This window comes from Penicillium digitatum, chromosome 2, assembly GCF_016767815.1.
Source record: "Penicillium digitatum chromosome 2, complete sequence".
Lineage (NCBI taxonomy): Eukaryota > Fungi > Ascomycota > Eurotiomycetes > Eurotiales > Aspergillaceae > Penicillium > Penicillium digitatum.
The window spans coordinates 1,851,655-1,877,650 of NC_089385.1; the positions used below are offsets into that span (position 1 = coordinate 1,851,655).

General features: G+C 48.5%; 13 protein-coding genes across 13 annotated transcripts; 7 read left to right on the top strand and 6 right to left on the bottom strand.

Annotated features, from left to right (window-relative positions):
* Positions 1-136: 136 nt before the first annotated feature.
* On the top strand, positions 137-1,166 carry Pdw03_6729 (Pre-mRNA-splicing factor syf2; the record flags this gene model as incomplete). Its single annotated transcript, XM_014681232.1, has 3 exons — positions 137-343; positions 426-1,064; positions 1,119-1,166. The coding sequence occupies 3 exons, from the start codon at positions 137-139 to the stop codon at positions 1,164-1,166; spliced, it is 894 nt and encodes a 297-aa protein (XP_014536718.1).
* Positions 1,167-1,333: 167 nt separating this feature from the next.
* Positions 1,334-2,370, bottom strand: Pdw03_6730 (NAD(P)-binding domain; the record flags this gene model as incomplete). The annotated part of the gene is made up of 4 exons (XM_014681231.1): positions 1,334-1,755; positions 1,811-2,151; positions 2,211-2,265; positions 2,325-2,370. 4 exons carry the CDS (start codon positions 2,368-2,370, stop codon positions 1,334-1,336), a joined length of 864 nt encoding a protein of 287 aa, XP_014536717.1.
* A 309-nt stretch (positions 2,371-2,679) lies between these two features.
* Pdw03_6731 (YEATS) lies at positions 2,680-3,529 on the top strand (the record flags this gene model as incomplete). The annotated part of the gene is made up of 3 exons (XM_014681230.1): positions 2,680-2,712; positions 2,763-2,787; positions 2,841-3,529. The coding sequence occupies 3 exons, from the start codon at positions 2,680-2,682 to the stop codon at positions 3,527-3,529; spliced, it is 747 nt and encodes a 248-aa protein (XP_014536716.1).
* Positions 3,530-4,196: 667 nt separating this feature from the next.
* On the bottom strand, positions 4,197-5,612 carry Pdw03_6732 (Indoleamine 2,3-dioxygenase pyrrole 2,3-dioxygenase; the record flags this gene model as incomplete). The annotated part of the gene is made up of 3 exons (XM_014681229.1): positions 4,197-4,559; positions 4,638-5,252; positions 5,316-5,612. 3 exons carry the CDS (start codon positions 5,610-5,612, stop codon positions 4,197-4,199), a joined length of 1,275 nt encoding a protein of 424 aa, XP_014536715.1.
* Positions 5,613-6,438: 826 nt separating this feature from the next.
* Pdw03_6733 (Kynureninase) lies at positions 6,439-8,044 on the top strand (the record flags this gene model as incomplete). The annotated part of the gene is made up of 4 exons (XM_066101433.1): positions 6,439-6,598; positions 6,664-7,001; positions 7,085-7,562; positions 7,626-8,044. The coding sequence occupies 4 exons, from the start codon at positions 6,439-6,441 to the stop codon at positions 8,042-8,044; spliced, it is 1,395 nt and encodes a 464-aa protein (XP_065956516.1).
* A 337-nt stretch (positions 8,045-8,381) lies between these two features.
* Positions 8,382-10,700, bottom strand: Pdw03_6734 (C6 transcription factor, putative; the record flags this gene model as incomplete). Its single annotated transcript, XM_014681227.1, has 6 exons — positions 8,382-8,834; positions 8,906-9,798; positions 9,851-10,242; positions 10,301-10,356; positions 10,424-10,577; positions 10,630-10,700. 6 exons carry the CDS (start codon positions 10,698-10,700, stop codon positions 8,382-8,384), a joined length of 2,019 nt encoding a protein of 672 aa, XP_014536713.1.
* Positions 10,701-11,928: 1,228 nt separating this feature from the next.
* On the bottom strand, positions 11,929-12,565 carry Pdw03_6735 (C6 transcription factor; the record flags this gene model as incomplete). The annotated part of the gene is made up of 5 exons (XM_014681226.1): positions 11,929-11,949; positions 12,042-12,073; positions 12,136-12,196; positions 12,278-12,356; positions 12,534-12,565. 5 exons carry the CDS (start codon positions 12,563-12,565, stop codon positions 11,929-11,931), a joined length of 225 nt encoding a protein of 74 aa, XP_014536712.1.
* A 296-nt stretch (positions 12,566-12,861) lies between these two features.
* Positions 12,862-15,378, top strand: Pdw03_6736 (uncharacterized protein; the record flags this gene model as incomplete). Its single annotated transcript, XM_014681225.1, has 1 exon — positions 12,862-15,378. The coding sequence occupies one exon, from the start codon at positions 12,862-12,864 to the stop codon at positions 15,376-15,378; it is 2,517 nt and encodes an 838-aa protein (XP_014536711.1).
* A 420-nt stretch (positions 15,379-15,798) lies between these two features.
* On the top strand, positions 15,799-16,998 carry Pdw03_6737 (PLC-like phosphodiesterase, TIM beta/alpha-barrel domain; the record flags this gene model as incomplete). The annotated part of the gene is made up of 2 exons (XM_014681224.1): positions 15,799-16,168; positions 16,229-16,998. The coding sequence occupies 2 exons, from the start codon at positions 15,799-15,801 to the stop codon at positions 16,996-16,998; spliced, it is 1,140 nt and encodes a 379-aa protein (XP_014536710.1).
* A 284-nt stretch (positions 16,999-17,282) lies between these two features.
* Positions 17,283-18,030, bottom strand: Pdw03_6738 (Cell wall biogenesis protein Ecm15, putative; the record flags this gene model as incomplete). The annotated part of the gene is made up of 4 exons (XM_014681223.1): positions 17,283-17,349; positions 17,424-17,526; positions 17,805-17,910; positions 17,977-18,030. The coding sequence occupies 4 exons, from the start codon at positions 18,028-18,030 to the stop codon at positions 17,283-17,285; spliced, it is 330 nt and encodes a 109-aa protein (XP_014536709.1).
* A 2,973-nt stretch (positions 18,031-21,003) lies between these two features.
* Pdw03_6739 (uncharacterized protein) lies at positions 21,004-22,293 on the bottom strand (the record flags this gene model as incomplete). The annotated part of the gene is made up of 8 exons (XM_066101434.1): positions 21,004-21,044; positions 21,105-21,119; positions 21,206-21,224; positions 21,630-21,664; positions 21,720-21,742; positions 21,809-21,872; positions 21,945-21,967; positions 22,190-22,293. 8 exons carry the CDS (start codon positions 22,291-22,293, stop codon positions 21,004-21,006), a joined length of 324 nt encoding a protein of 107 aa, XP_065956517.1.
* Positions 22,294-22,734: 441 nt separating this feature from the next.
* On the top strand, positions 22,735-23,818 carry Pdw03_6740 (Inositol-pentakisphosphate 2-kinase; the record flags this gene model as incomplete). The annotated part of the gene is made up of 2 exons (XM_014681222.1): positions 22,735-23,571; positions 23,639-23,818. The coding sequence occupies 2 exons, from the start codon at positions 22,735-22,737 to the stop codon at positions 23,816-23,818; spliced, it is 1,017 nt and encodes a 338-aa protein (XP_014536708.1).
* A 1,534-nt stretch (positions 23,819-25,352) lies between these two features.
* Pdw03_6741 (NUDIX hydrolase domain-like) lies at positions 25,353-25,990 on the top strand (the record flags this gene model as incomplete). Its single annotated transcript, XM_066101435.1, has 3 exons — positions 25,353-25,440; positions 25,534-25,736; positions 25,829-25,990. 3 exons carry the CDS (start codon positions 25,353-25,355, stop codon positions 25,988-25,990), a joined length of 453 nt encoding a protein of 150 aa, XP_065956518.1.
* Between the last annotated feature and the right edge of the window lie 6 nt (positions 25,991-25,996).

Below are 25,996 nucleotides of genomic sequence, written 5' to 3' on the forward strand. Positions count from 1 at the left end.
GCGGTTAATGGACCGCATTCGCGCTTTTATTTCATCTTCAACCAGCTTTTATTTATTATCAACCTAGCTGCCAACAGAACAAGTACCGCTTTCCATCCACTACTGCTGTTGGTATATTGATAAACCCTCGAAAATTATGGTTCAACCCAGAAATGCGGATAAATCCGCGAAGGACGAGGCGAGCCATGAACAACCCCTTGAGCAACCGGTCGAGAATACGAGCGAATCGGCTGTCACAACTTCCGAAAACAAGGCCAAAAACCAACCAGATAACACAAAGGACGATGCCGCATCCAGAGCGCGGGAGAGAATGAATAGGTTCAAAGCCCTGCAGGCTCGAGCAGTAAGCAGTCCTCAAAAATAGCTTGCGCGGATCAATAGACTTGCCCGGTCCTACCCCCTCACAAAACTAACGCAACATATAGAAGTCTGCAACGGAGCGCAACCTTAAAGAGACTGCAGCCGAGTCCCAGCGTCTGGCTACAGACCCGGCCTTGCTGAATACGTTGTCCCGCAAGCATGCATTCGCCTCCCACAACCTTCTCAAAGCTGATACAGAAGCCAGCGGAGAAGATTTTGAACGCAAGCGCGCATGGGACTGGACAGTCGACGAATCGGAGAAGTGGGATAGACGCATGGAAAAGAAGCAGCGCCATCGAGATGACGTGGCTTTCCAGGATTACACCCAAGATGCCCGGAAGATTTACAAGAGACAATTGAGAGAAATGGCGCCGAACTTGGAGTCCTATGAGAAAGAAAAACTTGCTGCGATTGAAAGAGCCGCGGCTAATGGCGATCTCGAGATTGTTGAGACCGAGGACGGTGAAATGATTGCAATCGATAAGAACGGTAGCTTCTATTCCACTGCGGACTCGACTGGCTTCACAGATAGCAAACCAGACCGGGCTGCTGTTGACAGACTAGTCAATGATATCCAGAAGGCAGAGGAGGTGCGTCTGAAGAAACGCAAGGAGCGCCGTGGTGGTGATGATGACGCGGATGTGACATACATCAACGAGAAGAACAGGCAGTTCAACCAGAAACTTGCTCGTTTCTACAACAAGGTTAGTGTTCTCTTGCACTGTTTTTGTGTGATCGTTTCACTAACAGTTCTCTAGTACACCACCGAAATTCGGGACAGCTTCGAACGTGGCACCATGATTTAATTTGAATGTGAAACTGTTTTCGATATTTCAGATGAGCGCAAGTTCCGAGCTACACAGGTTTACTTGGGCAAGGCATCACTCAACATGCAGAGATTCCATGCGTTTCCCCCTTTGCCAAAAAAAAACATTGTTCTACAAACACTCAAGTCACTTCATCGCCAACAAACTTAAAGCATTGTCTTTCGCCAGGCTTTTGTTGCGAGTGCCTCAATCTGTTTTGTTCCGACTGCACCTTTGGTGGACTCGTCCTCCAATGCCTCGACCACCGCTTCGCTCACAACATCGGCTTTGAGGGGCTTTTCGGCCATACTCCCGAGGAACCCAAGCCTATTTCCTAGGAATGTGTTGAACTCAGAGGCAACAAAGCCACCCATTGCAATTGGCAGCGTGAATTTCCGACTCGAGTCGTACATGAAACCCGGGCGTATGAAGACGCTTCGTAGGTCCGGGAGGGTGGATGTGATGGTTGCCTCTGCTTCTCTTTTAGTACTGATGTACCTGGCCGGCAGAATCGGTGCCCCAGCTGCCGCAGAGATGTAAACGAAGGTCGGAACTTGTTCATTGGTGGACTCTTGGGCCAGTGCAATTGCTTAATCACACATGTGTCAGCTATCGAAGCGGACATTTCAAACTTTTGTACGTACCTGAATCCCGATTCATCAGCTCATAGGTCAGCTGCCTATCCTTCTCCTTTGGCTCCAAAGCCTCGCCCTCTTGTCTTGTTAGAGGGTTCTGGCTTCCAAGCTTAGATGCACTAAAAGCTCGTTGAAGGCCACTGAAAATTGGCTCTCTTCCTTGCACAACGCCCTTGTAATCGGCTTCTAAGAGAATGCCCATTGAGTGGACAACAGCAGATGCACCATGCAAATGTGGCTTGTAACTCTCTGGCTTGAGGATATCGGCCCTGGCCCATTCCACGGAGCCTGCCCAACTGGGCCGTTCCCGAGAACCGGTCACTGTCTCCCACCGGGGCTCACCAGATCGACTAGACAAATATCAGAATTGTGCTTTTCCGTAGATCCATGCATAGGCTGGAAAGGCTACCTCAATGATATAACTGTCCATCCCCTTGCTGTTGCAGCTTTACAAATTCTGGACCCTGAAATAGCTAGTCAGTATGATGATATAAAGATTTTGCACTAAATGGACATTACAAACCCAAAAAGCCGCTTCCTCCGGCGACGACTAGTCTTTTGGTCGGCATGCTGTAGCTTTGCGATAGCTCCGGAGAATGATATCACTAAGAAAATGGAACAATAGCCTAGGCTATTTAGGTTCGCAATTGACAATTTGAAACTGGGCAGATGAGATAGATCTCAAGCTCTTCAATAATTGAAACAGTTAAGCAGTTCAAGGCAATTTTCATTTGACCAGGACTTTGAAGGGGGCGTTCGGCATCATTCGCCTTCTTGTCTGGCCACCGGCGGATTATATTTCTTCCGCAATTTTCTAGCGCCCTTGCTCTGGACAAGCCGTTCCTGGTAGGTTCTACAATCTACAATCATCTCATAAGATGGTATCTGCAACAGGGAATAAGCGCGTCAGGGTAAGCTTCAAGTCCTGAGAAATATCGAAATCAAACTAATTCGCTCGCAGGGCGTGTCCGTGTTCCGACCATTTGGTATGTCCGCAAAGCGCGCATAATCGCCAACAGTGACAAGCTAATAAATACAGTTTTTGGCAGTATAGCGCACCCCTTCGATCCCGAAAATAAGCCCCCAGGCTCACCTCCGGACCATACCCACAGGTGGGAGATTTTCGTTAAGGGGGTCAACGGCGAGGACATCTCGTACTGGCTGAAGAAAGTCCAATTCAAGCTGCACGAGACATACGCCCACAATGTGCGCTCAATCGAGCAGCCGCCCTTTGAAGTTTCCGAAACTGGCTGGGGTGAATTCGAAATACAGATCAAGCTCTATTTTGTGCCCGAGTCAAACGAGAAGCCGCAGACCCTGTGGCACAGTCTGAAGCTACACCCTTACGGCCCAGATGCGGAGGGAATGAGGGAACGTCGCGAAACGGTGGTCAGCCAGAACTACGAAGAGATCATTTTCAATGAGCCCGTTGAGCCATTCTATGAGATCCTCACTGGAGGCTTTGCTGGTGGTCAGCCTAGCAAGAGCAAGGGAAAGAATAACAAGCAGATTGGAAACGGCAGGACGGCGGATATTCCGATGAGTGATGCGCCCGGGAACCCATACAGTCGAATGACCGAGAGGAAAGAGCTTGATCGCATGGCCGAGGCTACTCAGACAGTTGAGCAGATGATCAGGGAAGAGAAGGAGCGCCTGATTGAGAGAGAGAAGTATCTGGCCAAGCTGCGGGAGAGTGAGGGTGTGCCTGCCAACACAAAGAAACGGTGATTGCTTCACACGCTTCTCTTAAACCAAGAAGCCAGGCCATCGCCGCGTGGCTGGCTTTTGGGCACTCCGTCAACATGTGCCTGGCCAGCAACCCTCATCACCCCGGTCCAGACATCCCCATTGATGGGAATCTCTTGCCCCGAACAGTCGGAGTTCGTGTCTTAACGCCTCTGATAATTGCCTGGCCACAAGATCTAGCCTGTCTGTTTCCATCCAATTCATCACGACTAGTGCATTGCATGCCAACTACAACCAAAAGGCTCAAATATGCGGGTCACTGCAGGTTTGTTCCTAGGACTCACAATCGGCCGTATTCTCGTTATTTGCGAGGTGGAAAATTTCAGACAATGCTTTAGGGGGTCCTAAGAATGCACCAGAGATTCCATCCAAACCATATTCATACCAAGTTTGCAACAATGTTTACTCGGAAGTCCGGAACTGACCTGTGAAAGGGGAATGAAGTCCGTAAGGATGCAGTTCACTCGTGGTTGATGTCCCTCCAAATCTCGAGATGTACCTCATGCTGGTTCTTGACATGATGCATTTTCTAGGAAGGTCATTTTGAACCATAGTATTGGTGGCAACAAGCTAACATCAATTTACAATATGAAAACACAAGTCTATTTCACAAAGTATTCGTTCAATCATTGCATGTCGATCTGACTACCTAGCACTTGGCATCTTGAACCGTATCTCTGGTCTTTTTCAGGAAGGGTATCAAGTCCGTGCCACCAGTCCCAGCAAGCTTAGTCTTTGCACCTGCTTCCTTCATTTGAGAGCTAGCTGTGGCTAGATTCAATCTCCCCGTTCCCTGTTCAATCGGGTTAGGCTGTCTCGACGCCATAACAATATATCGAGTGACCATCTGGATGTGTGTATCGCGGAAAGCCTTGAGCTCATTCACAGCTGCATTGTATGCATCCCTAAGCGGTTGAACCGGCGAGTCCAGTATGAACGGACGAACACTAGCCCGATCAAATAGCTCTTCAAGGAAGCGCCTATGCGGACCAGGCATGTAGTCTCGCATTTGCTGTCTTTTGTGTTAATACATCATCGTACATGTCTAGAGAAATAGACATCGAAGACCAAGGTCCGGTGATGTTCTTACCTGAATGAAACTCGGACCACAAGCTTGCCTCCCATCTGTTGCAGAGTGCTTGATACCAAGGAAAATATCAAGTGCCTGGATCAGCGAGCTCTGTGCATTACTCCCACCACTCAACTGGAGCCAATTCTCTGGTCGTTCCACTCCATCACTACCATCTACATCATAGTACACACCCCTGGGAAGACCAGCATGACCCATATTCTTGCTGCCAGCCAGGAACGGCCGAAGCTGGTGGAAGAAGACAGCGGGCTTGTTGTGCTCGTACATCCGTTTCAGAGTCAGTGTGAGGTCACACAAACCGTCGGCAAATCTGCACAAAAGGGCAGTGAGTAAGTCAACGTCATTGGCAGCAACTGCTTTGAAAGCATCCCGCATCAGCGAGATGAGCTTGATGCCTTTGGCTTCAACGGCGACGGAAATCACCATGAACCATTCCTCGTCTTTTGTGCCGGTGAAGGAGGTCTGAACGCGGAGGTTGTCCGGATCTGTGATGTCTGCTTCTGGGTGGGAAGGTATGAAGTTCCACAGTGTGAGGCCGGCATATGTGGCGCAGGCGGGAAGTTCCAGATGTGCTGATATCTCAAGGAAAGGCTTTGAAATTGAGGGGGGCAGTCTCTGTTGTCTGGATGTTAGGGAAATTCTTGTTTGAACGGAAAGGAAATGGTAGTAGGCGCTTACGTCTTTTGGGGTCTCTCCTCCCCAGACATAAGCGTGAGCTAGATATCCCATGATAACACATGCTCGTCGCCATTCTGGTTCCGTCTGAAGATGCTCAGTCGTGTAGACGGGCATCCTTTCGATTCTACCGCGAATTTGGCTTGTTTGGATGAGATTCGGAAGTTGGCTGGCTAAATCCTCCCAGGTCTCGTAAGAGGGGTTTGAGAGTCTAGCCAGTGGAGGACCATCCGAGAGAAAGCCCTGCTCAGCATAACCCTCGAAAAGATCGTTGAGAAAAGCATCTGTTGATTGCAACATTGTGAATAATGACCGTGGAGGAGGGGTGTTCGTTCCGGAGGGAGATCAACGCATGGCGTGGTACAAACAAAGACAAAGGGGGAGGATGGTTTTTTTAAATTTTATAGTGCAACAGTAGCTTAGTGCTATACGGTCTCGTTATTGAAGTATCTTACTGCATCGGCTCGCATCGGGGCCCTTTAGTCAAATCATCTATAGAAGATGTCCGGATCTATATCCGTCTTCCGCCCCTTCACGGGAGGGTGCGATAACCGTAGTGGATTTATGGATAGGTTTGGTTCTAGTCACTTGGCTCAACACTTAAGGATGTAGAAAATATCGGGAATATATACTAGTTCCCTATTGATAGACATGCCGAAGTAAGGAAGTAGTGCTCTTTTCAATTTGAAATTATGGTCAAGACTTCTAAAGCTTGGAACAATAGCCAATCAATTCGGTGGCTCTTCTTTTGCAAGTTAGTCTGCATAAATACGCCTACATTGTGATGCGTATTATGCATGTAATGTATGATAGACAGTGGCCCATGTACATTTTATATTCTTATATTTCGATGATGCAACGATCGCCATGTGGCCAACCACTAAAAACTAGTGTGGAGACGGATCGGTGAGGCGGAAGCGGAAAATGATCCGGGTTAGCACTGTTACAGTTCCTTTGGGAATCCCTAGTCTCCGATTTGGCGCTTCCCTTATAAAAAGGAATTGAATTTCCCAGTTGTGTTAAAAATCCTCTTTTCCCATCCCTCAAGTTGGTTACAACTCAAATCCTCACCGCTTGACTTGCTAAACCATATACGAAACATTTGACGATTGCATTTATCTCCAAAATGACAGGTACAAGAGTGTCCAAGCCGGTCTTCCCTGCAGAGGCAGTGTCACAGGATTATGCTGCATCTCTAGATGCAGCAGATCCTCTGCGTGAATTCCGCGACCAGTTTATCATTCCCTCCAAGGCGAACCTCGCTACAAAGAAGCTGGCAAAGCCAGGTGAGAACCATAAGCCCCGCGGGGACTTGAAAGATGGTTTGATCGTTGCTAACAAGCTAAATAAGGTCTCTCATCAGAGCCCAGCACGTACTTTTGCGGTAACTCATTGGGTATCCAGCCCAAGGCAGTGTCAAAGTACATGGAAGCTCAGTTGGATACTTGGTCATCCATCGGCGTCTCCGGACACTTCACCGATCTTGAAGACTCACCATTAAAACAGTGGCAACTACTATCTGAACAGGCGGCTGCTTCAATGTCCCGTATTGTTGGGGCTGCGCCTGAAGAGGTCGCAGCCATGGGAACGTTAACTACAAACCTTCACCTGTTGCTTGCAAGCTTCTACAAGCCGACTGAGACTAAGCGAAAGATTCTCATGGATTGGAAGGCATTCCCCAGCGATCATGTGAGTGAGAATCTATAGTTCTACAATATAAATGATGCCCTCGGGATCAACATTGTGATGACCTACCACTAACACGTTCATAGTATGCAATTGAATCACAAATCACCTGGCATGATCTAGATGCAACGGAGAACATGATTCTTATTGGCCCAGATGAGGGACAGCATGAGGTCTCAACAGAGAAAATTCTGTCCTGTATCGACGAACATGCCGAAACTGCAGCGCTGCTTCTTCTCCCCGGCATTCAATACTACACCGGACAACTATTTGACATCGCCACAATCACCAAGTATGCTCAATCGAAGAACCTCGTGGTTGGATGGGATCTGGCACATGCATATGGAAATGTGGAGCTGAAGCTGCACGACTGGGACGTTGATTTTGCAGCTTGGTGCACGTACAAGTATGGCAACGCCGGGCCCGGCGCGATGGGTGGTATTTTCGTCCACGAGAGACATGGCCAGGTTGATTATAGCGCTGGAGCAGATGCTCCCCAGTTCCGTCACCGCTTGACAGGATGGTATGGTGGTGACCGGTCAGTGCGGTTTAAGATGGATAACAGTTCGTTTTTATTCCCACTCGTGTCGCACGGTGCATACTCTAGCAGATGCTAACCACTAGCAGAGTTCAAGCCTATTCCTGGAGCTGGAGGCTTCCAGGTCTCCAACCCCTCAGTTATTGATCTGACCTGTCTTTGTGCAGCTTTGTCCGTGTTCGATCAGACCTCCATGGTCGACATACGCCAGAAGTCTTTGAAACTGACAGCGTATCTGGAGTTCTTACTTCTCAAGGATACCAACGAGGAGACTCGCTTGTTTGATATTATCACTCCGTCAGATCACCATGCCCGAGGTGCTCAGTTGAGTATTTTGCTCAAGCCTGGCTTACTGCACAAGGTATCTGAACGACTACAGAATGCAGGTATCATCTGTGACAAGCGGGAGCCAGGCGTTGTTCGTGTTGCGCCAGTGCCGTTGTACAACACTTACTCTGAGGTGTTCAACTTCACCAAGGAATTCAAGGGCGCTTTGGCCTCGTCGTAGTTGACAAATTAAATTTATGAATGCAAGAATTGTTCGCCGCCTAGGCGGCCTTGTGAGGCATTTTTTTCTCTTCTTAGTAGTGGTCTTAGTGGTGTTGCCAATGTCTTTTTACCTGTCCTTTTGGGTATGTTTTCACTCCTCTCAGGATTTATAAATAGAAAGCAAAAAAGACCTTCAAATGTGTAGTCGACTTTTCTGTGTATAACGTTGGACACATGTGGGTCAAACGTCAATTACAAGAAGGAAATGCAGCATGAATAATATGCCATGGAACTTTCGTAGATCTTGAATAGAAAGATAAATGTACACAAGAGAAGAAGCCTACTGATGCAAGCCTTTAGAAATTCCCAACACTTTCCCAGTTATCGCCACTGCGCAGGAACTCTTGTCCCTGGGAAAAGAAATTGGCAGCAAGAATAGAGAACTCGTCATTAGATATTGTCAAATGCTGGGGTGAGACCAAAGAAGTTGCTGGGTAGTCCTGGCTTGGAAAGACTGTACTTGTACTGAATGGCTGAGACCGAAGAGTTGGTGTATCTTGTTCTTGGACACTCAACCGGAACGGTGAAGGCAAAGGAGATGTTTGAGATACTTCTGCACCTGCAGAAGACGGACCGGTATAAAGTGACTCCCCGAATAGACGTCGAGCAGAGTCAATATCGCTATTGGATGAGTATTCAAGGATTTCCCAGAATCGGGATAGGTCGATCAGAAGGCTTTGGTTTTGTGCGCCGGGGTCTGATTGGTAGGTTGCCGAGACTGCGTCTTCTAATCGCTGTAATCTATGTGCCTGTCGATGTGAAAGAAATGTTAGATTGTTTGTATGATCCAGCATAGATCCGAGAGAGCAGAACTTCATACCAATCGAGCCATGTGCGGCCACCTTTCTCCCATAGTTTGCACAAACTTGACACACTTGGCAAATCTTTCCCGCTTGTGTTCTCTGATAGTCAAATCATCCGTGAAACTGAGTTGCAGCTCGATTGTAGCCACAACAGCGGCGCTGTAGCCTAGTAACGGATCTGATACTAGAAATGACTTCTCTTCGAAACAGTTGAGAAAGTGAATAATCCATGTTGTATGCGAGGAGATCAAGTCCGAAGTGTGCTGTAGGAAGATCTCCGGGATTGTACTCCGGAAATTCCGAAGACTGAGTGAGAGAAGCAGTGGATGATTGAGTAGGCACAGGCTGGTATGGTAAATAAATTGATTCAGAAACCACGGGCCCCAGTATTCACGATACTTCTGTAATTCCTCGAGAGATCGTTCACCGAGGTTGGCTGGCTTAAACCGATGAAGATACGGCATGCGAGTCTCAAGGTCCATTTGTAAAGCGAGAATTTTCGAGTATTCGGAATGAGGAGACCACGGTGGGACATTGCTTGGACGTCCGTGGAGCCGCACGTATCGCGATGTTCTCGCGAACACTTCACTCAGCACTATCACATATGCAATGATTCCTTCGTCCTGCATATCACTTCGCCGCATTTCGCCGGTGGATGGCCCCGGAGAGAGGAAGCGTGGTGGTCGTGCCGGGCTTCGGGGATATGGAGGGCCTCCGGCTTGGGGGATGTCCGGGATTGGGAAATCACCACCGTGTAGTCGTTTGAGAAGACATATACTCCAGAAGCAGTGTCTGCGTTCTTCGCGGACTATTGTGCTGGTTGGTGAACGGGGCTCTTGTCCGAGATTGGCACATTGTGCAAGGTTCATTGCTAAGCTGCTGTGGATGCTGGAACGATGTGTATTGCCGTCTGATAGATGTAATTAGCTCGTGTTCAAAGAAAAGAAACGCTAGGCTCCTACTCGTGAAATCGACCAAGCTCAGAATACATAGACATTGAAGCGTCGAAAGCTCAACTGGCCCTTCTGAGATTCGTTTCATAACAAGGCCCCGAGAAACTTCGGCATAGCTGTTTGTTAGGCTGGTGGAATCAGCACTGTTATGGTAAGTGTATGAGAAGCGGAAGGCAAGTGCCAGTATTGCAAAAAGAAGCTCTGTGTCGCGTGTCTGTAGAGTGGCAAGAAAGCTATCCCTATAGAAAAGAGGCAAAGGCTGAGAGTCACAGTATAGCAAATACAGCTCCGCGATAGGAATGATCTCCTCCCACGGTGGCAGTGTAATGGATGAACTTGGCATTGACATCGTCACAGACGGGATAAGAGATTCTGTGGGCATTTGCGGCTCACTCCTCGAACTGCAACATGTTTCTAAGAGTAAGTGATTGCTCAAATAGGGATCCTCCTTTTTCGTACCCAAGTACATCCAGAACCTCCCCCACTTTGCTTTCCAGGCTTCGTAGCCGATCGTCCTGTGATGGAATCAGTATTTGGACAAAGGCCGTGGAGCTTGCACTGAGAGAACAAGGAGACACTCACCAAAACTCTAGATGTTCGAGAGTCTATATCATTGGGTCTTGGACTCAACTCAGGAAGTGGCCGGCGCCTTTCATCAGCATATAGACATTGTTGCCGTAGTCTGGCACACAAAGAACAGACCGGCTGCTCTCCGGGGCATTTTGCTTTCTTACGCCTAGGGGAATGATTAACAGCTGTCTCATTGAATAACCCAGATAGTCTGGTACCTGCAAGGCTCACAGGCCTGGCGAACCCTCTTGGTGGGTCTCTCTGGATATGTAAAACTCTCGTCTTCCATTGTTATATCTGTGAGAGTCAGAATAAGAATGCACGGCTCTCAACGAGGACAGTCATACTAGGACGATGGGGTATTCCAAGTCCCCAATTCGCAGACTATATCAAAGTCTAGATATTCTCGGTTCATGCGATCGTTTCAGGGAATATACGGATCCGAACAAGCCAAGCTGTATATCGTGCCCTAGAGCCGGAAGTTACCCGTGAAATTAGCCAATGGGCCGCTGAGTAAGCAATTGTGAAGTAACAGGAGGATCCGTGGACACGAGCCCGCGGGGCCGCCTGGGCTCTGGGCCTTGTGCCAACCATTGCATATCATTGAGCCTCATCCATTATGAGTTCTTCTTGTATCCGATTAATTCCATTTATACGCTGGGCAGAGATGACTGAATGTCCCCGAACGTGCTGAACTACGCGTTACTAACCACATCTGTCAAGGGACATCTTCTTGTATTTTAGTCTACTTTATCTACAATCTGATTGACAGAAGCCCAGTTCCCGGGCTCAACACGATTTCAGGTGCTCTAGATATATCTGTGAAGGCACGTATTTGAAACTGAAAATATGAATGTGTCAAAGATTGCGTTGATTTTGATCACTGCTATGTTTGAGACTCAGAATTCCAAAAGCTTGCCACATGAGAATCTAAAATATCAGATGAAGAGCACACATGTAAATGATTACCAAGAAGTTAGAGTACAATGATCTGTAGATGAGGATCGTCTCTTTCCTTTGAATTGCTGGCCAAACCTTGGAATAGCCTAGGAAAGTCATGTGATATTCATTTTAACCTTGCTCGGACAAGGCATCTCTTCACTGCCGTGCATATAAATTATGCCTAGGTACGGTGCCTAATGGGCAAGCAGGATTGTTATCGTCACTGAGATGCTGAGCAGGTCCAACAAAGGGCACGATAGCTTGGCTTGGACTTGGTGTGATTCATAGCAAAACCATCTCTGTTCTATCAAAAATAGTGCCACCCAGCTTGGAGTGAGGGGTTCGAATAGGTACTTCTGTGAGACCAGGGAAACGAACTATGGCAGCATCCCTTGAATTGGCGCTTGAATTGATGATAGATACAGCTCCAAATCTGCGTGGCTACCAACCCATCTAACCCCTTTCTGAGCAGAAATAGACCATACAAAAAACAGCTGATACCTTAGCTTGAATAACCAACGGAACTCAAAAGGGCATCGTTTATCTCTGCCAGACTAGGTCTTGGGACAAATAGTCTAGTACCAAGTCTTGTGGCCCTGTAGAAAGAAGTCAGCATGTGAACGTAGTATGTCGGTTTCTCGTGCTTCTCGTCGAAGCACGAGAATAAGCGGGATGGGGGGAAACTGACGAGAACCATGCGGCACATGGCGTAGGTGGTAGCTATTGTCAATTAGTTTTCGATCCTCGATGAGAATCTCACGATGGAAGAGGATTCCACTCACCAGCACCAAGGCCGTAGACCGAAATGAGGTAGGGGTACATGACGTAACCGGAGCGGGAGGTCTGCGAGAAAGTTTCAACGTTAATTTTTTGTTCTGTGCAAAGCTCAATTGAGAGCATATGCCCCTTCGGGGATGTACTGACCTTCCACCATTGGCGCTTGCCATCGTGGTTCTGGAAGAGACGCTGGTAGTAGGGCACACGGTTCTCACGGAACACGAAGCTAAGCAGAGACACGCAGTTAGTTTAAGTTGAAATCATGTGGCGGGATGGTAGGCCCCCGCAGTTGCATCAATCGCAATTGGGCTCCGAAGATCGCGGGAGGAAATTCCATGGGCGCACTCTCAAGATCGGGTTTGTGTGCGGGGGACGTGTGTAGCGATTTGAAGGGAGTACATACCCAGCCATGCGGGAGCTAGTAGCACGGAACATATTCGCGGTCGGAAGCGAAGAAGGAGCGGGGATGTGAGGTACGACTTGAGCAAGATGGGGATGTGAAGTTGATCCCGGAATGAGCTGGATGTATTGTCACGTGATGAACATCACCTGATCGAGTCAGACGTTGGATCTGGTCATCATCCCGAAAGGGAAAAGCGTCAGAAAAGTGCCCAGACGCGTATCAACTTTAAAATATTCGACAACGAAATCTTTGGACTGACGTCGGGAGCTTGAAGAAGGATGTTTGACGTCGAGAAACTGCTTTCCCGACATTCCTTTCTAAAACACTCATGCGCCCGGCGCTTCTGCGACTGTTGAAGAGGCCGTCCGCCGTCTCGATCCTTGACACACTCACAGCAACACCGATCGGAATTGAGCAATTGGAGTCCAGGTACAGGTGTCTACGATGCCATTCACGAAGCACCAATCCAGAATCACTCGAGGAACCCGACAATAGCCCGACGCAGCACTATCTTGAGGATTCATGCCGAGGGAAACGGCCATTCAGCTTTCCCATCTACGACATTGAGGCCTCGAATGAACCATATACCCTTGCGTCCACGCCTCTCGTGGACAGTCAAACGCATAGAAATACGACACAATGCCCTACAAAACTTCTATCTCTCCGACCGGATAAACTTGAATTCGAATCGGACGTGGGACACCTCAACAACATTGGAACGCGATTAGTGGATAATCCGGAGCATCGAAACAATTTTGGTCTGTGGGAAGAGCTTCTTCGATATCGTCAGCGTCACTATGGAGACAATGGCACGTTAGACATATGGGAAGGGTTGAGAGTCCGAGTGAATGGTGTGCGGCTCCCAGTTGCAGGAGAGCAAGCAGACTTCTTTTGGCAGAGCTTTGTGGACATGGGGCTGAGGCGAGAGATTTTTCTTAAAGAGGTTGTTGACTATGCTGTCACTATACGAGAACAAGAAGGCTGCGGATGGCCACAGCTTTATGAGCGCGTGGTGGGTGGACTTCTTGACCAAGGCTTGACGAAACGTGCGATCCAATGGCACAAGAAGCTTCAAGATTCTCATTTAGCCAGCTCAGATGATGTGCTGAAAATCCTTCCATCAGCGATCCGTTCTTCGTCTCTTCCGGCTGGCACGGAATTTGCGACTCTAGCTGATCTCGAGCGGTCGCCCTTGTCGCCGGGGTTGCTGGCTTTCCAAGCCATATGCTCCACGACCACCGACCATAAATTTTATGGCCCTGTCATTGCCATGCTCATGCAGCAACGCCATGGAGAGGCGGCGATCTCAATGCATCATTTCCTTGCTCGACGCCAGGACCACCCACAGACCCCTGATGAGATACAGCCATTACTGGAATATGTTGAGAAATTCGGGCTACGGAAAGAATTCAATCGACTCCGTGGCTACGTCAAAAAGCGATTTGATACCGAAGCTTCAATTGATCAACCTAGCCCAATAGACACAGCCCTAAAACCCGAGGGAAAAGGGTCGCATGAAGAAAAGCCCTTTAAGGATGACATTGGTGCGAAGCTGTTTGCTACTCGTGCTCTCAATTTTGATATGATCGTTGGTGGTCTGAAAATGCTCGGTGTATCAGAGATCGGCCATCGGACGTTGCGCGAATTAGCCACGAGAGCCCACGGCAACCAAGATCTTCTGGACAAGCTCAAAATACTCAAGCAGTCTGGCATTTCTATAGGAAGCACTGTCTTCTCGCGCTTAATTCAAAAACTTGCAGTCCAGAACCGCGACATTCTTCTCTCGGACATCCTCCGCAGCGATCAGCATCCCGACAATCTCGAAGACAAGCGTATGCAGGAGTCATTGTTAGTATCCTACTACATGGCCCGGGATTGGCGATTGTATAATATGACTCTAGCGGTGTTGACGGAACTATACCCGGGGGCACCAGACCTCCATGACATCCACTTTCGAAAGCATATCGCAGCCTGGGAATTGAGCGCGGCGTCCAAGGTCGCCGATGAGCTAGCCCTTCGTGGTAGGACTTTGGGCGAGGACAGCGTGGATTTCATGGCTGAGCAGATTCTCACACCTCGGCGAATGAACCATCGCCCGCCGCCGGGTCAACGCCTGTCTGCTGTCGACGAAGTGATCTTCATCTTCAAGATTCTGAAGCGTGTTGTTCCCGCGGGAGGATATGTCAGTGCTGCATTTTGGGTCGAGATGCTCAAGCGTCTAGGCATGGCAGATGCATGGGCAGACTGGGACAAACTCCGAGACTGCTGTCTGTGGCTCGTCCGCCAATACGCCGAAAGCCCTAAGCAGAAGCCTTGGGTAACCATTTCGTCCTCGGAACTATCCCCTGATCCCACCAAGCAGGCCAACGGTCGCGATCGGCGGATGCTCGATCTGGTCTTTAACCCCCAAATGCAAGCCGCTATCGTCTCCTGGGGCTTCATGTTCCGAGTATTGGACACCACCGCATCGAAATTTGCCATTGCCCCACCTGACTCCCAAATGGACGAAAAGCTCATTCCATGGGTACGGGGGCTTATTCTACTTCGAGAGCTGGAACAATCTGGTCTTCGTCTTGACAAGCGATTGATCTCACAGGCAGTCCGCCACCGGCTGGCGATGCTGTACAGCCACCATGTTCTGTCAGCGCGGCGCATGAACCGCATGCTACGGCGGCGGAACCCATACTCTCTACAGCAGGTGTTGAACGATGTGTTCCAGGCCTGGGGCGATCGATCTCTCTTTGATGGGATGGAACAGAACTTGGAGCAGCTGGTGAATCCGCCACGAGCGAGCAGAACAAAACGACGCGCCCCGGGCATACGTCTGTCGCTTAAAGGACTATGATACTTGCATTCGGCGTCCCATGTATATTAGCAAATTTGTAAATAATTGATCGTAATACCCATATTGTTTGAGGATAGATAGATGTACACGTAAATCATTCCTCCGCAGGTGAGACATTGATCGTCAAGGGTCAACAAAAAGTTCGCATGTAAAATCGCATATTGCTAGGGATCACGCAGAACGCATAGAAGACTGGGCTATGCCACAAATCCAAGAGGTCGATTGGTGTAGATAGGCCAATGGCAGTGCTGTTGTCGATCCACCGACCTAAGAATAGTTGAGATGGCAACGCGGCCTGGTAAACATTTTGTGTATATGAGGTCTTGTGTCTCGTTCTATTCTTATTTACATTTGACCTTTCTAAGTACATCCTTATGTCGTTACAATTATATACACAACATACCTCATTTGTGTACAAATATGCGAGTATTCAACTTCCTGGCGTTGTTGCCCATGGTCCTTGCGAACCCTTTAATCCAAACGAAGCGTACGACAGCATGCAACAACTCTCCTGATCTTTGCTCCAAGTCCTATGGGGCAATTACACATCTGGGCGCCCACGATAGTCCATTTGTGCGCGACAGTGATACTGGCAACTCGCTAGCTGCCAACCAGTATTACGACACTCCGACGCAACTATCAGCCGGCGTCCGATTAGTAACAGCCCAAGTCCACAAGAGCAACTCACAATGGCGTCTATGCCATTCCAGCTGCGACCTACTCGATGCTGGGCTGCTGAGCACTTGGCTGAAGGATATCAAGACGTGGTTGGATGACAATCCAAACGAGGGTGAGTTAATTCCGCGAGAATCTTTGGAAAGACAAGATACTAACAGGCCGTCCCATATAGTGATTACAATCCTCCTGGTCAACTCCGACGATGCCACAGCTTCCGATCTCAACACCGAATTTACAACGGCCAACATCACTGACTACGCCTACGAGCCCACCTCCCCAGGCACCGCGCCCACAACCTGGCCCACCCTTCAAACCATGATCGACGACGGCAAGCGCTTAGTCGTCTTCGTGGCCTCCCTCGACACCAGCACCAGCTACCCCTACCTAATGTCCGAATGGACCTACATCTGGGAGAATCCATACGACGTAACCTCGGCGTTGAACTTCACATGCGAGGTAGATCGACCGTCAACATACAAAGACAACAGCGCATCCGCGCTATCAGCCAATCTCCTCCCACTGATGAACCACTTCCTGTATTCGAACAACCTCGCGATCTTGAACGTCGAGTACCCGAACTCCAGCTACGTGGGCACGACGAACGCCGCGTCCGGTGGAACAGGCAATCTGGGCACTGCGGCGACAAACTGCAAAACGGCGTGGAATGGGCGACAGCCGACCTTTATCCTGGTGGATTTCTTCAATCGCGGCCCGGCGATTGATACCGTCGACAACTTGAATAATGTTACCAATGCGGTTGGTCGCACGTCTGTTACGACCTCGGCGGATTTGACTAGTGATGCCTCGTCGCCGAGCAATGTGTTCAAGGCGCTGGTTGAACTGGCCAAATCCGCTAGGTCGGGGACCACGGTGTCTTTGGGGAATTGGATTTGGACCGGTGGGAACTGGGGGAACATTCTCGGTGGGGGAATTTCTTTCTGAGCTGAGTGATTGGGACTCGGTTTCTCTAGTTTTGATCTCTACAGTTGGAGCGTTTGGATGTTATTTCTTGGATATTATTTGAAGTCCTGCGGTATGGGGCTGTGCCCTGGCTGGACAGCGCATAGCGCAGGGAGATAGGGGATTTGCATTCAAATGCAAGGCGTTTTGAAATAGAATTTGGGAAGGGATGGATTTCCCCGGAATATCCAGTGATCTCGTTTCTACGAATGGAATGATTCAAAGTCAACCTCGTGATTTTCGACTGTCGGAGTTGAACTCCTACTCTACTTTTTTCCCAAGATCTGCTGCACCTTGGTGACCTTATCCTCGAATGACTGCACTTTATCGGTCCTAATCGAGACAATTAGCAATGTGAAATGGATTGTGCAAGAGAATACAAGGGGCATAGAGCTCAAGAAACTCACCTGGACCCAACACGAATGTCAGTATGAATCCGAACAATCCCCTTCTGGTGTAGAATCGTATGCGCCTGTCCGATAACCTGATGAACCCGGTCCCAAGATCCTTCTACAGAAACGACCTAGTCAGTAATTGTAAAACTCGTGTCACACAAGCCTGTCAGCTCTCAGCTCTCTCCTAATCTCTTTCTCTCCTGTGATTTGAGATTCAGCCGCAGGGACAGATACAGCACACAGTTGGTGGAGATGAAAGGAACAAGTGCCACACAGATAGGAACCGGAACCAGAAGTGGAACTGCGGAGATGGCCGATGTCATAGTATATAGAATACTATGATTCTCTGCAGTGTAGGAACATCTAGTTTCAAGATATATACTCCACACGTACCGAGGGTTGTGCCTGCAGAATGCATGACATACTTCAAGCCGCAGGTTTCAACCAGTCGCTGGATGTCGGCGACTTGGTCTGAGACTGAAGGTGAAGAGGTGCCGATCTGGGGTGATGCTGTTAGCGTGGAGGATAGAAGAATGTGACTCGTCCACGTAGGTTGGAGGCTTACAGGGACCAGACAGAAATCAGCGACGCAGTGGGCGGGGGTTGCGATATTAGCCATGTTGGAGGTTGAGATGGTGAGATGGTGGGGTAAAATGATTTGAAGGGGAGATTAGGAGATGGGGAGATGCGGAGATCAGGGAGATGAGATGAGGATGTGGTCAGTGTGACCATATCCGTCCTTACATGACATAAAGACCACGACAAATTTACTTATCTGTGACTGTTCACATTCTCTTATAACGGTCAAGCCTCTGAGGTCTGAGTCTCCTGCATCTCTACACTTTGAGATATTCGGTTGACCGCACTTGTCAACTGTGCTTTTGGCATTTGAGCCCCTTCGGACTTGCGGTCCAAAAATAATCTGAATCCACTTTGTGAATCCATTTTGTGAGTCCATTTCCTGATTCCCTGATTCCAGGGTTCTCATCTTCTTAACCCTTTTAGCATGATCGACCCCGGGGGTACGCCCCTGGTTCCCAAGTCCCCCCCCCCCCCCACTGAATTTTTGCCCGGGGATTTGAATATCTTCTGTGTCCAGATTCTCCCCTTTCCCCCTCAATGTCTCCTTTCGGCTCAGGAGCTGGATATGCCCTTAAGCGTCTTAGTGAAATTTCGCCCGTTCATCGAAACTGGAGACTAACCTTGGAAGTGTGATTCGGCTAAACTCGTGAGCCTCCACTAGATATATCTATGTGGCTATAATCGTGCTAAGCGCCTAACACACCTTTGTGTATTGGTGCGCCCTACTCAACGATAATTCTCACTTAACGATAATTTTTTTAAGTTTATATTAACTTTCTAAGCGTTTTACACTCTACCACGATAGCCGATTAAATTAAAACTCTCGAGGATCGAATTTCAAAGGATTTTAATATATTTCGTTTAGCTAAAAATCCTAAAATCGCCCTATTAGTGCGGGAATTTAGGGTTCTATACTAGCTACTACGCGCCTATATTTACGGGCGCGGTAGTAAAACTAATACTATAGGCGCTAAAAAGACCCTAAATCCTATCTAGGAAAGGGTATTAAAAACCTAGATCGATACTGTCAGGGTGCGGGCTGGCAGGACGGTATGATAGGAGATGACTGGTAGGAACCGGTCGTAACAGATCAGATTCCCATTGACAGGTACAGGCAGGGGCAGGCTATTATACAAGACGTAGCTCCCAGAGCTACAACAGGATCTAGAACTGAAGGTCAGATAAACAGGTCGGAGATCACGTGCCGTGATCTTCCTCTTACTAAGCATCACGGTTCGTACCGTGACACTAGTACCTTTTACTAACTATACTAGCCTAACTAGTGGTTAAAAGGAATTAATTACTAGCATTAAAGATATTTAATGCCGATAGTTAGGTTATACTACCTTGGTTTCTACCTAAGGGCTCTTTATATATAGAGGAATAGTACGAAAATCTTTAAACCCCTAATTTTCGTATTAAGCCTATACCTAATAGCTAGATCGACGATAAAACTTTGTGGCGTACCAAGCTTTATAACGCCGAAGTTTGAGCCTCGCCTGATTGTCTATTCATAATTTTACCTTTTACTCACAAACAGTCAGAACCCCAAGCTATTTCACAATAGTTGTCAAAGAGTGTACCTTGTGGTTACTTTCATCATTTACTCTTTGTCGTCAAGCAAGAAATGAGCGGAGGCATACGAACGTCCGGGACACTGAGACGGCTTGCGTTATCGATGGGCCAAGAAAAAAAGCAAATCTAATAAAGAATCCGACCTGTCCTCTTAATCCTGAAATATTCTTCCGCTTTTCTGTGGTATTTCTCGTCTTTGGCGAATACCCTTCCTAGAAGCATTTTTTGTGGTGAGACTTACGGCCCTATTTCATGCGTACAGACGCGCTCGAAAACAGTTTCATGTCTTCACTCTCTTCAATTGTTTCTCAAACTTACGCTTCCCTTTATGGTTAGCATACCCCTGACTCGTACTCGTGGCAGTATCTTAGTACAGTAATAAATAACGGCATTCCATTAGCTATCGTATCATGACTGTATGGGTCAGGACCTGTCCAGAACCATCCACCCTGCAAGTATGTCAAACATACTGGCTGGCAGGAGATTTGGTCGGTTTTCTGGTCACTGTGCCTCTCACCTTCCTCCCCCCTTCAATAAACACCGTTTACCCTACCGCTGTACTTCTACAATGAACAAGCAAAAAAATACATCGACAAATTACTGTTGAGATAAAAATAACTCTACAAACGCCTTTTCCGCCCTACCAAATACTGTATTCTTTTGTTCCTCGGCTCCAACTCTCCCTCGTCTTGAATAAGAACATACTACCACCGATAGACATGAACAGCCATGAAACAGCGCCAGGGACAGGAGCATAGAAATTCCTGAGCTGCAAGAAGGTATTGATTCGATATAGATCAACAAGATATGGGACACTGATTTGAAAGCACGAGAAAGATAACATGATTTGATGAACAGGCAATAGTCATTGTTGCTGTATGTATAGCGAAACAGGAGACACTGACAGGGCGGTATTCTGAAGGTAGCCACAGGAGGTTGAGTCCATTGTAGGTGATCCAGGAACGATCATCGCTTAATCCGTATCCACATGACATGACGTTCGAATTGTTGTGAAAGACGGCCTCGAAATTCTGGTGAGACCTCGCTTTTCTTGCTGCATTGTTATCCTATACGGTGATTTAAATCTAAAGAGAGACGAAATTGGCATTAGCGATTTGGACTGGGGAGAGAATTGGAAACCGCTTCATGCTGTAAATATGGAACTTTGATTTTTTGAAAAATCCAAAGCTACATGGGGCGTATACGTCCCAATTTGGTAGAAGAAATCTGGGATGCGGTGGCTTGCAATACAAGATAAACTTGTGCCGGATAGACAAGGTCCGGCTGGTTTCTGCAAGAAGAAGCAAGAAAAGCTGGGAATATGTCATAGAGCAAAGACTGCCGACCTTCGTATGCATCTAATAATGCTGGCTGACGTATAATTTCCGTACAGTATAAATTCCAGGACCCAAAGAGTAGGGAAACGATCAGTCCACTATTGGAAGTTTGCCGTGATGATATTGTCCCAAAAGCGAGCTTTCCAGGTCAGACTGATTGCGTTTTCTTTACTTTCAACGATGGTTGGCAAGATCTCACTCTCCACAGCTAACCCTGCGTTTCTCTTCTGGTCAGAAACCATTGCTGGTGAATAAAACCAGTCAGCCGGTCTTTATTCGAGGAGAGGAGGGGGGGCTTGCCTGCGAAGGGGCTCAGTATCTACGCACAAATCGGGATTCTCCATCGTTGTACCTGGTGCTATCCCATAGGTGCGGCAACAAACGCTCCATGTCACCGAAGAAAAAAGAATCAAGAGTATTACCGTCCAACTTGCGCATAATACCGTCAGTCAGATAGGAAGTAATCTTTTTGTGAGTGTTCTAGGACCCGACGCCAGCATTCTCGCTGAGGATGATGTCGTAATTCATCATTGGGCCTGCTAGTCTCTGGTTGAGCTCATGGTGATGCCAATCTCTCCAAGGCAGTGTGTATGGCGGACAACAAACGACGGTACAGCCCTGTCAAGTTGGAAGCGCCGGATGTATATTCGGTGCCCTAGGGAGCTTCCCGATGGGTGGAGATGCTTCGCTGTGTGACCCGGGTGGTGAAAGTCATAATACTGACCGGTTCGGGGTCGCAAAAGGTAGGACTGACCCTCTCTAAGTACGATCAGTTAGTGTGGACCAAGGAAGCCAAGGGGCGCGAGGATCGAACCCATGGTGAGATGCTCAACGCACCTTTACTGTGCTTAAGTACAGACGGCAAGGATGTTGAAATTCCTATTCCAGGAGGAGTGAGTCAACATATAACCCCTTTGCGGTGATATCACTTCAGGCAGAATTGCGAGACGGGTAGGGGTGGGTGCTCCTGGGAGTTCTTAGTTCCCCCTCTAGCTCAAAGTACATGATTGGCTGAGAAAATTGCCTGTGAGGCTCATACCTGGTTGGTATTCTAGTAGGCTCCTGGGAGCGTGTGGTGATCAATCAACCTCATTCAACAACGGCAAAAAAGAATTGACAGTATACGCCCGGAAAAGCCTTCTCATTTGTGCAGTCGTTAGAAAGAAGAAGTATCAAACTGATCCATCTCGTTGCTGTACTGAACATCAATTCCCTCGGTTTGTTTTGTTACAGGACAATATTGTAGACCTCTCGAGTAGATTCGCAAACTCGCCATCGTCCTACCAGAGGTTCAAGCCCGAAGGGTCATTGTGGGGCAAATTAATGAAATGATCCTGGGAGCAAAGCTGGAAGTGGGAGGTCGACAGGTCTAGAGCGAACGGTCGCATTGACGACGCAATTTTTTTTTTTTTGATGGGACAATGGGGGTGATCTAGAGAAAAGCCACACGTGATGTGACTAGCGTGTTGCATTTTATTGATGTAGCTCAGGCCGCTCATACTTACGCTCAGCCCATGCTCAGTGAGTAGATCTAGGGTGCTCAGGTGACCATCAGGTGATGCTCAGTGAGCAGATCGGTGTGATTATGTAATACTCAGTGAGCGGATCAGGGCGCTCGGAGGCGTGCTCAATTTTACTCTGAGAGCAAAAAGCAAGAGGTGAGCACTAAATTGGAAAGGGAAAAGTCTCAAACGCCAGGCATTATCCGGTACATATGCATCCACTGAAGATCGTTTCACATTTTCATCTGTGGGGTCAATCAAATTGTCGATCAGCCACGTCATGATCACAGAGATAAAGTGATTTCCAGCCCGACATCCCTCCATCGGATGACCCAGCCCAATCTACTTGAACTCCCTCCGGGGGTTCAGCTTATCTACCTTGCCGAGGGAGGAGCAAACGTGATTTATCGATTTGTCAGAACTCCAGTATTCACCAAAAAAGACCCAAAGAGGTCATCTCCATCTGCACACGACCCGGATCATTGCCTACCAACCCAACTCACGGGAAAATTGCTCCGACTTCGGAAAGAAACCGCAGCCGACATTTCCTACATAAAGATTGTCCGGAACTTCGACACCATCATCCGACCGTTGTTCAACCCGGAAGAACTAGTCGACCAAATCCTCATCAAACTGCCAGACGGTCTCGTCTCCAGCTGTAACGAGCAACTCCAGACCGCCGAATCAAATGGCGCGCGGCCAAAGAAGCGTCATGGCAGCTATCTCTGTCTACATGAGCCATTCGGCCTCCTTATCACCGACATGACAACAGCCGGAGACCTCGGCACGAGTCTAGCCGAGCTTAAACCCAAATGGCTCAACCAGTCGCCGTCAGCGCCCGCGACAGCGCATAGATGTCGGACCTGTGCGTTAAGGGAGATGAAAAACCGTGAGTCGCAACTCCAAGGCCTGAAAGAGCGGCGGTCGTTCTGTCCGCTGGACCTGGTGTCGGAGCAGTATGAGAATGTGATGCGGGCGACAGGGTTGATCAAAGGGTGCAAGGATCGATCGCGACTGGCCCGTATTTTGTATCGGAATCCGACGCTGCAGAGACTGCAGTCCTTGCAGAAGACGGAGAGGGATGTCGGGCTGCAGGGTCCGGCGGCGCAATCTCAGGAGATCTCACTTGCGATGACGCTGCGGGACTGTACCATGTATATCAAGGTGAGTTCCATACTGCAAAATCAGGGGTTATTCTAGTCAGGGTTACTCGATTGTTGACTTCCCGCAGATCCCCCATGACGAAAAGTCACCTGTTGAAATCCGCCTTGGCGACCTCGATCTGAAGACCGGCGCTGGCGGCAAAGCTGGCTATTGGCGGGACTTGGAAACACGGCTGATTGACCAGGGCTGGTATCGGGGAAGCAATATCAGTCAATATGCGGGCGAGTGCGCTTTGCACAGCCCGTGAAGACCCTCCCAGACTCCATCAGTAGGAGACTATACGAACATCGTCTGGGATTGGGATTCGAGTACTTCATGCCTTGGGATTTTTTTTTTTGGTTGTTCGAGCAAACACCATGGATGTCCCGAGTGTGATTGGCGTGGCTCCTCTGGCTTGTAAAATATCTGACCTTTATGATTTATCTTCAAGCGGGTTTGTAGTTTCTCGGGGTGTGTTGGGGCAGGGGTGGGATTCTAATCATCTTCACAACTAAACGTTACTGCGAATGTGAGATGCTGTAAACAATACCCACTCCACTGACATTGGCCGAACGGAGTCATCTAAGCCCTACTCAACAAGCCATCCGAAGCTATCTCACGCTAAGCTCCATGAAGCTCGCACTAACCTATATACCAGGCAGATCCTTCTTGGAATTCCCCAGGGCTAAGTCGTAGCCTTATTGAACCTGGCTACTAGCAGCCACTTTAGCATGCTCGTCGGTCTGTGGTCCAAGCTCTTGGAATACGCCAGAATTGAAGGCGCATTCCTCTCTCACCCCACCGTTCCACTTCCCCAATTACTGCCACAAGTCCTTGTTTTATTGACCGGTGCTCCCACGCTCGTTGTCCAATCATTCCGTTTCCACTTTTCACCCCTTTCGTCGTACCCTCTATGACGTTTTCAGAATCAGTCGCAATGACTCGACAGCGACATCCTTCCCCCAAGCCAGCATTGAAATCGTGTAGCTGCGATCACAGCGCACAAGTCAGCCCGGTTGCTTGTTCTTTGGCCTTTCATGGCAGTGGGACCTGATTTCACGAGAGGAAAGCTTGAAGAGTCACAGACGTTAGGGTTCGGCGTGGCATTTCTGTACACGAAGCAACAGCCGGCTCTTAGGGTTTCACCGCCGTTGTCTCAGCAGGCGCCATCCGTGTAAACCAGGAATCGGCAGTTTTCGGCGTTACGATGAACGAATCGATGCAGAAGCGACGCATCCTTCACAGCTACGCCGAATGGGATTTACATATCGACGGAAAAAAAAAATTAGATCACCTCCCCAAGTACTGGACGTGCAAATCAGATGAAGATCGGAATTCTTTTCATGAAGATCATTACCGATCTTAGCTCTCTCGCACATCACATCGTCAAGATGCCATGATAGGCTGTCACATCGATGGTCGCGTACCGGGTCTCGTAAAATTCGATGTTCGCTGTGCTATAACAAGCGTTAATTGAGGGATCATTCCTGGTTTAAGCATGCTACCTTTTACCCTCTTGAGCTACTGCATGTTGTACGTATGTGAAGCAGATCAGGTTCGTTTCAGGGTGTGCTGTGTCACATTCTTTTGTGCTTTGAGTCGTTTAAGGTCAGAGATTTACATCGTCACTCTGAGGTATTTACAAATATAAGATCCTTGAGCTACATTTTACATCGTAAAATGCACAATCGGGTAACCTGCACTCGGGAAATCAGCATTTCAATACAAAACAAGAGATAATCTCCCCGCTGCCCGATAACCGCACTTCTCCCCCCCCCCAACACCCATCTCTCCAACCAAAAATGGACCCCAAAGTTGGAGTCGGCGTCTTCGTTTTCAATGCTGCAGGCAAATTCGTCATTGGCAAGCGAAAGGGAAGTCTTGGTGCTGGTATGTACATCGCATTTGCACTCACTCCCACACGTGCAACAGAGAAGCCATTGTACGCAACTAGAAGCAAAGGCTTACGGTTCGTGATGACAGGCACATGGGGATTACCGGGTGGACACCTCGAGTTTGGTGAATCCTTCGAGACCTGTGCAGCGCGTGAGACCCTTGAAGAAACAGGCCTGAAGATCCAGAATGTACGGTTCCTGAATGCCACGAATTCAATCATGAAAATGGAGAATAAACACTACATTACCATTTTCATGGGTGGTGTCTGTGAGGAGGGTGTTGATCCTCAGGTATGTTGATTTGAATCTGCTGTTGGAGTGAACTGGCCTTCGGGGCATTTCCCCACATCGCGGCTGCGGACCCGAGCTTACTGATTGGGTAGGTGATTGAGCCGGAGAAGTGCGAGGGATGGGAATGGATTTCATGGGATGAGTTGCGGATCTATGGGGACGAGGAGAGAAAGGCTTGTGTCGGGGTTGAGGGGAGGAGGTTGTTTTCGCCTCTTTTGGAGTTGTTTAGACAGCGTCCGGAGTTTCGGGTTTGAATGTCC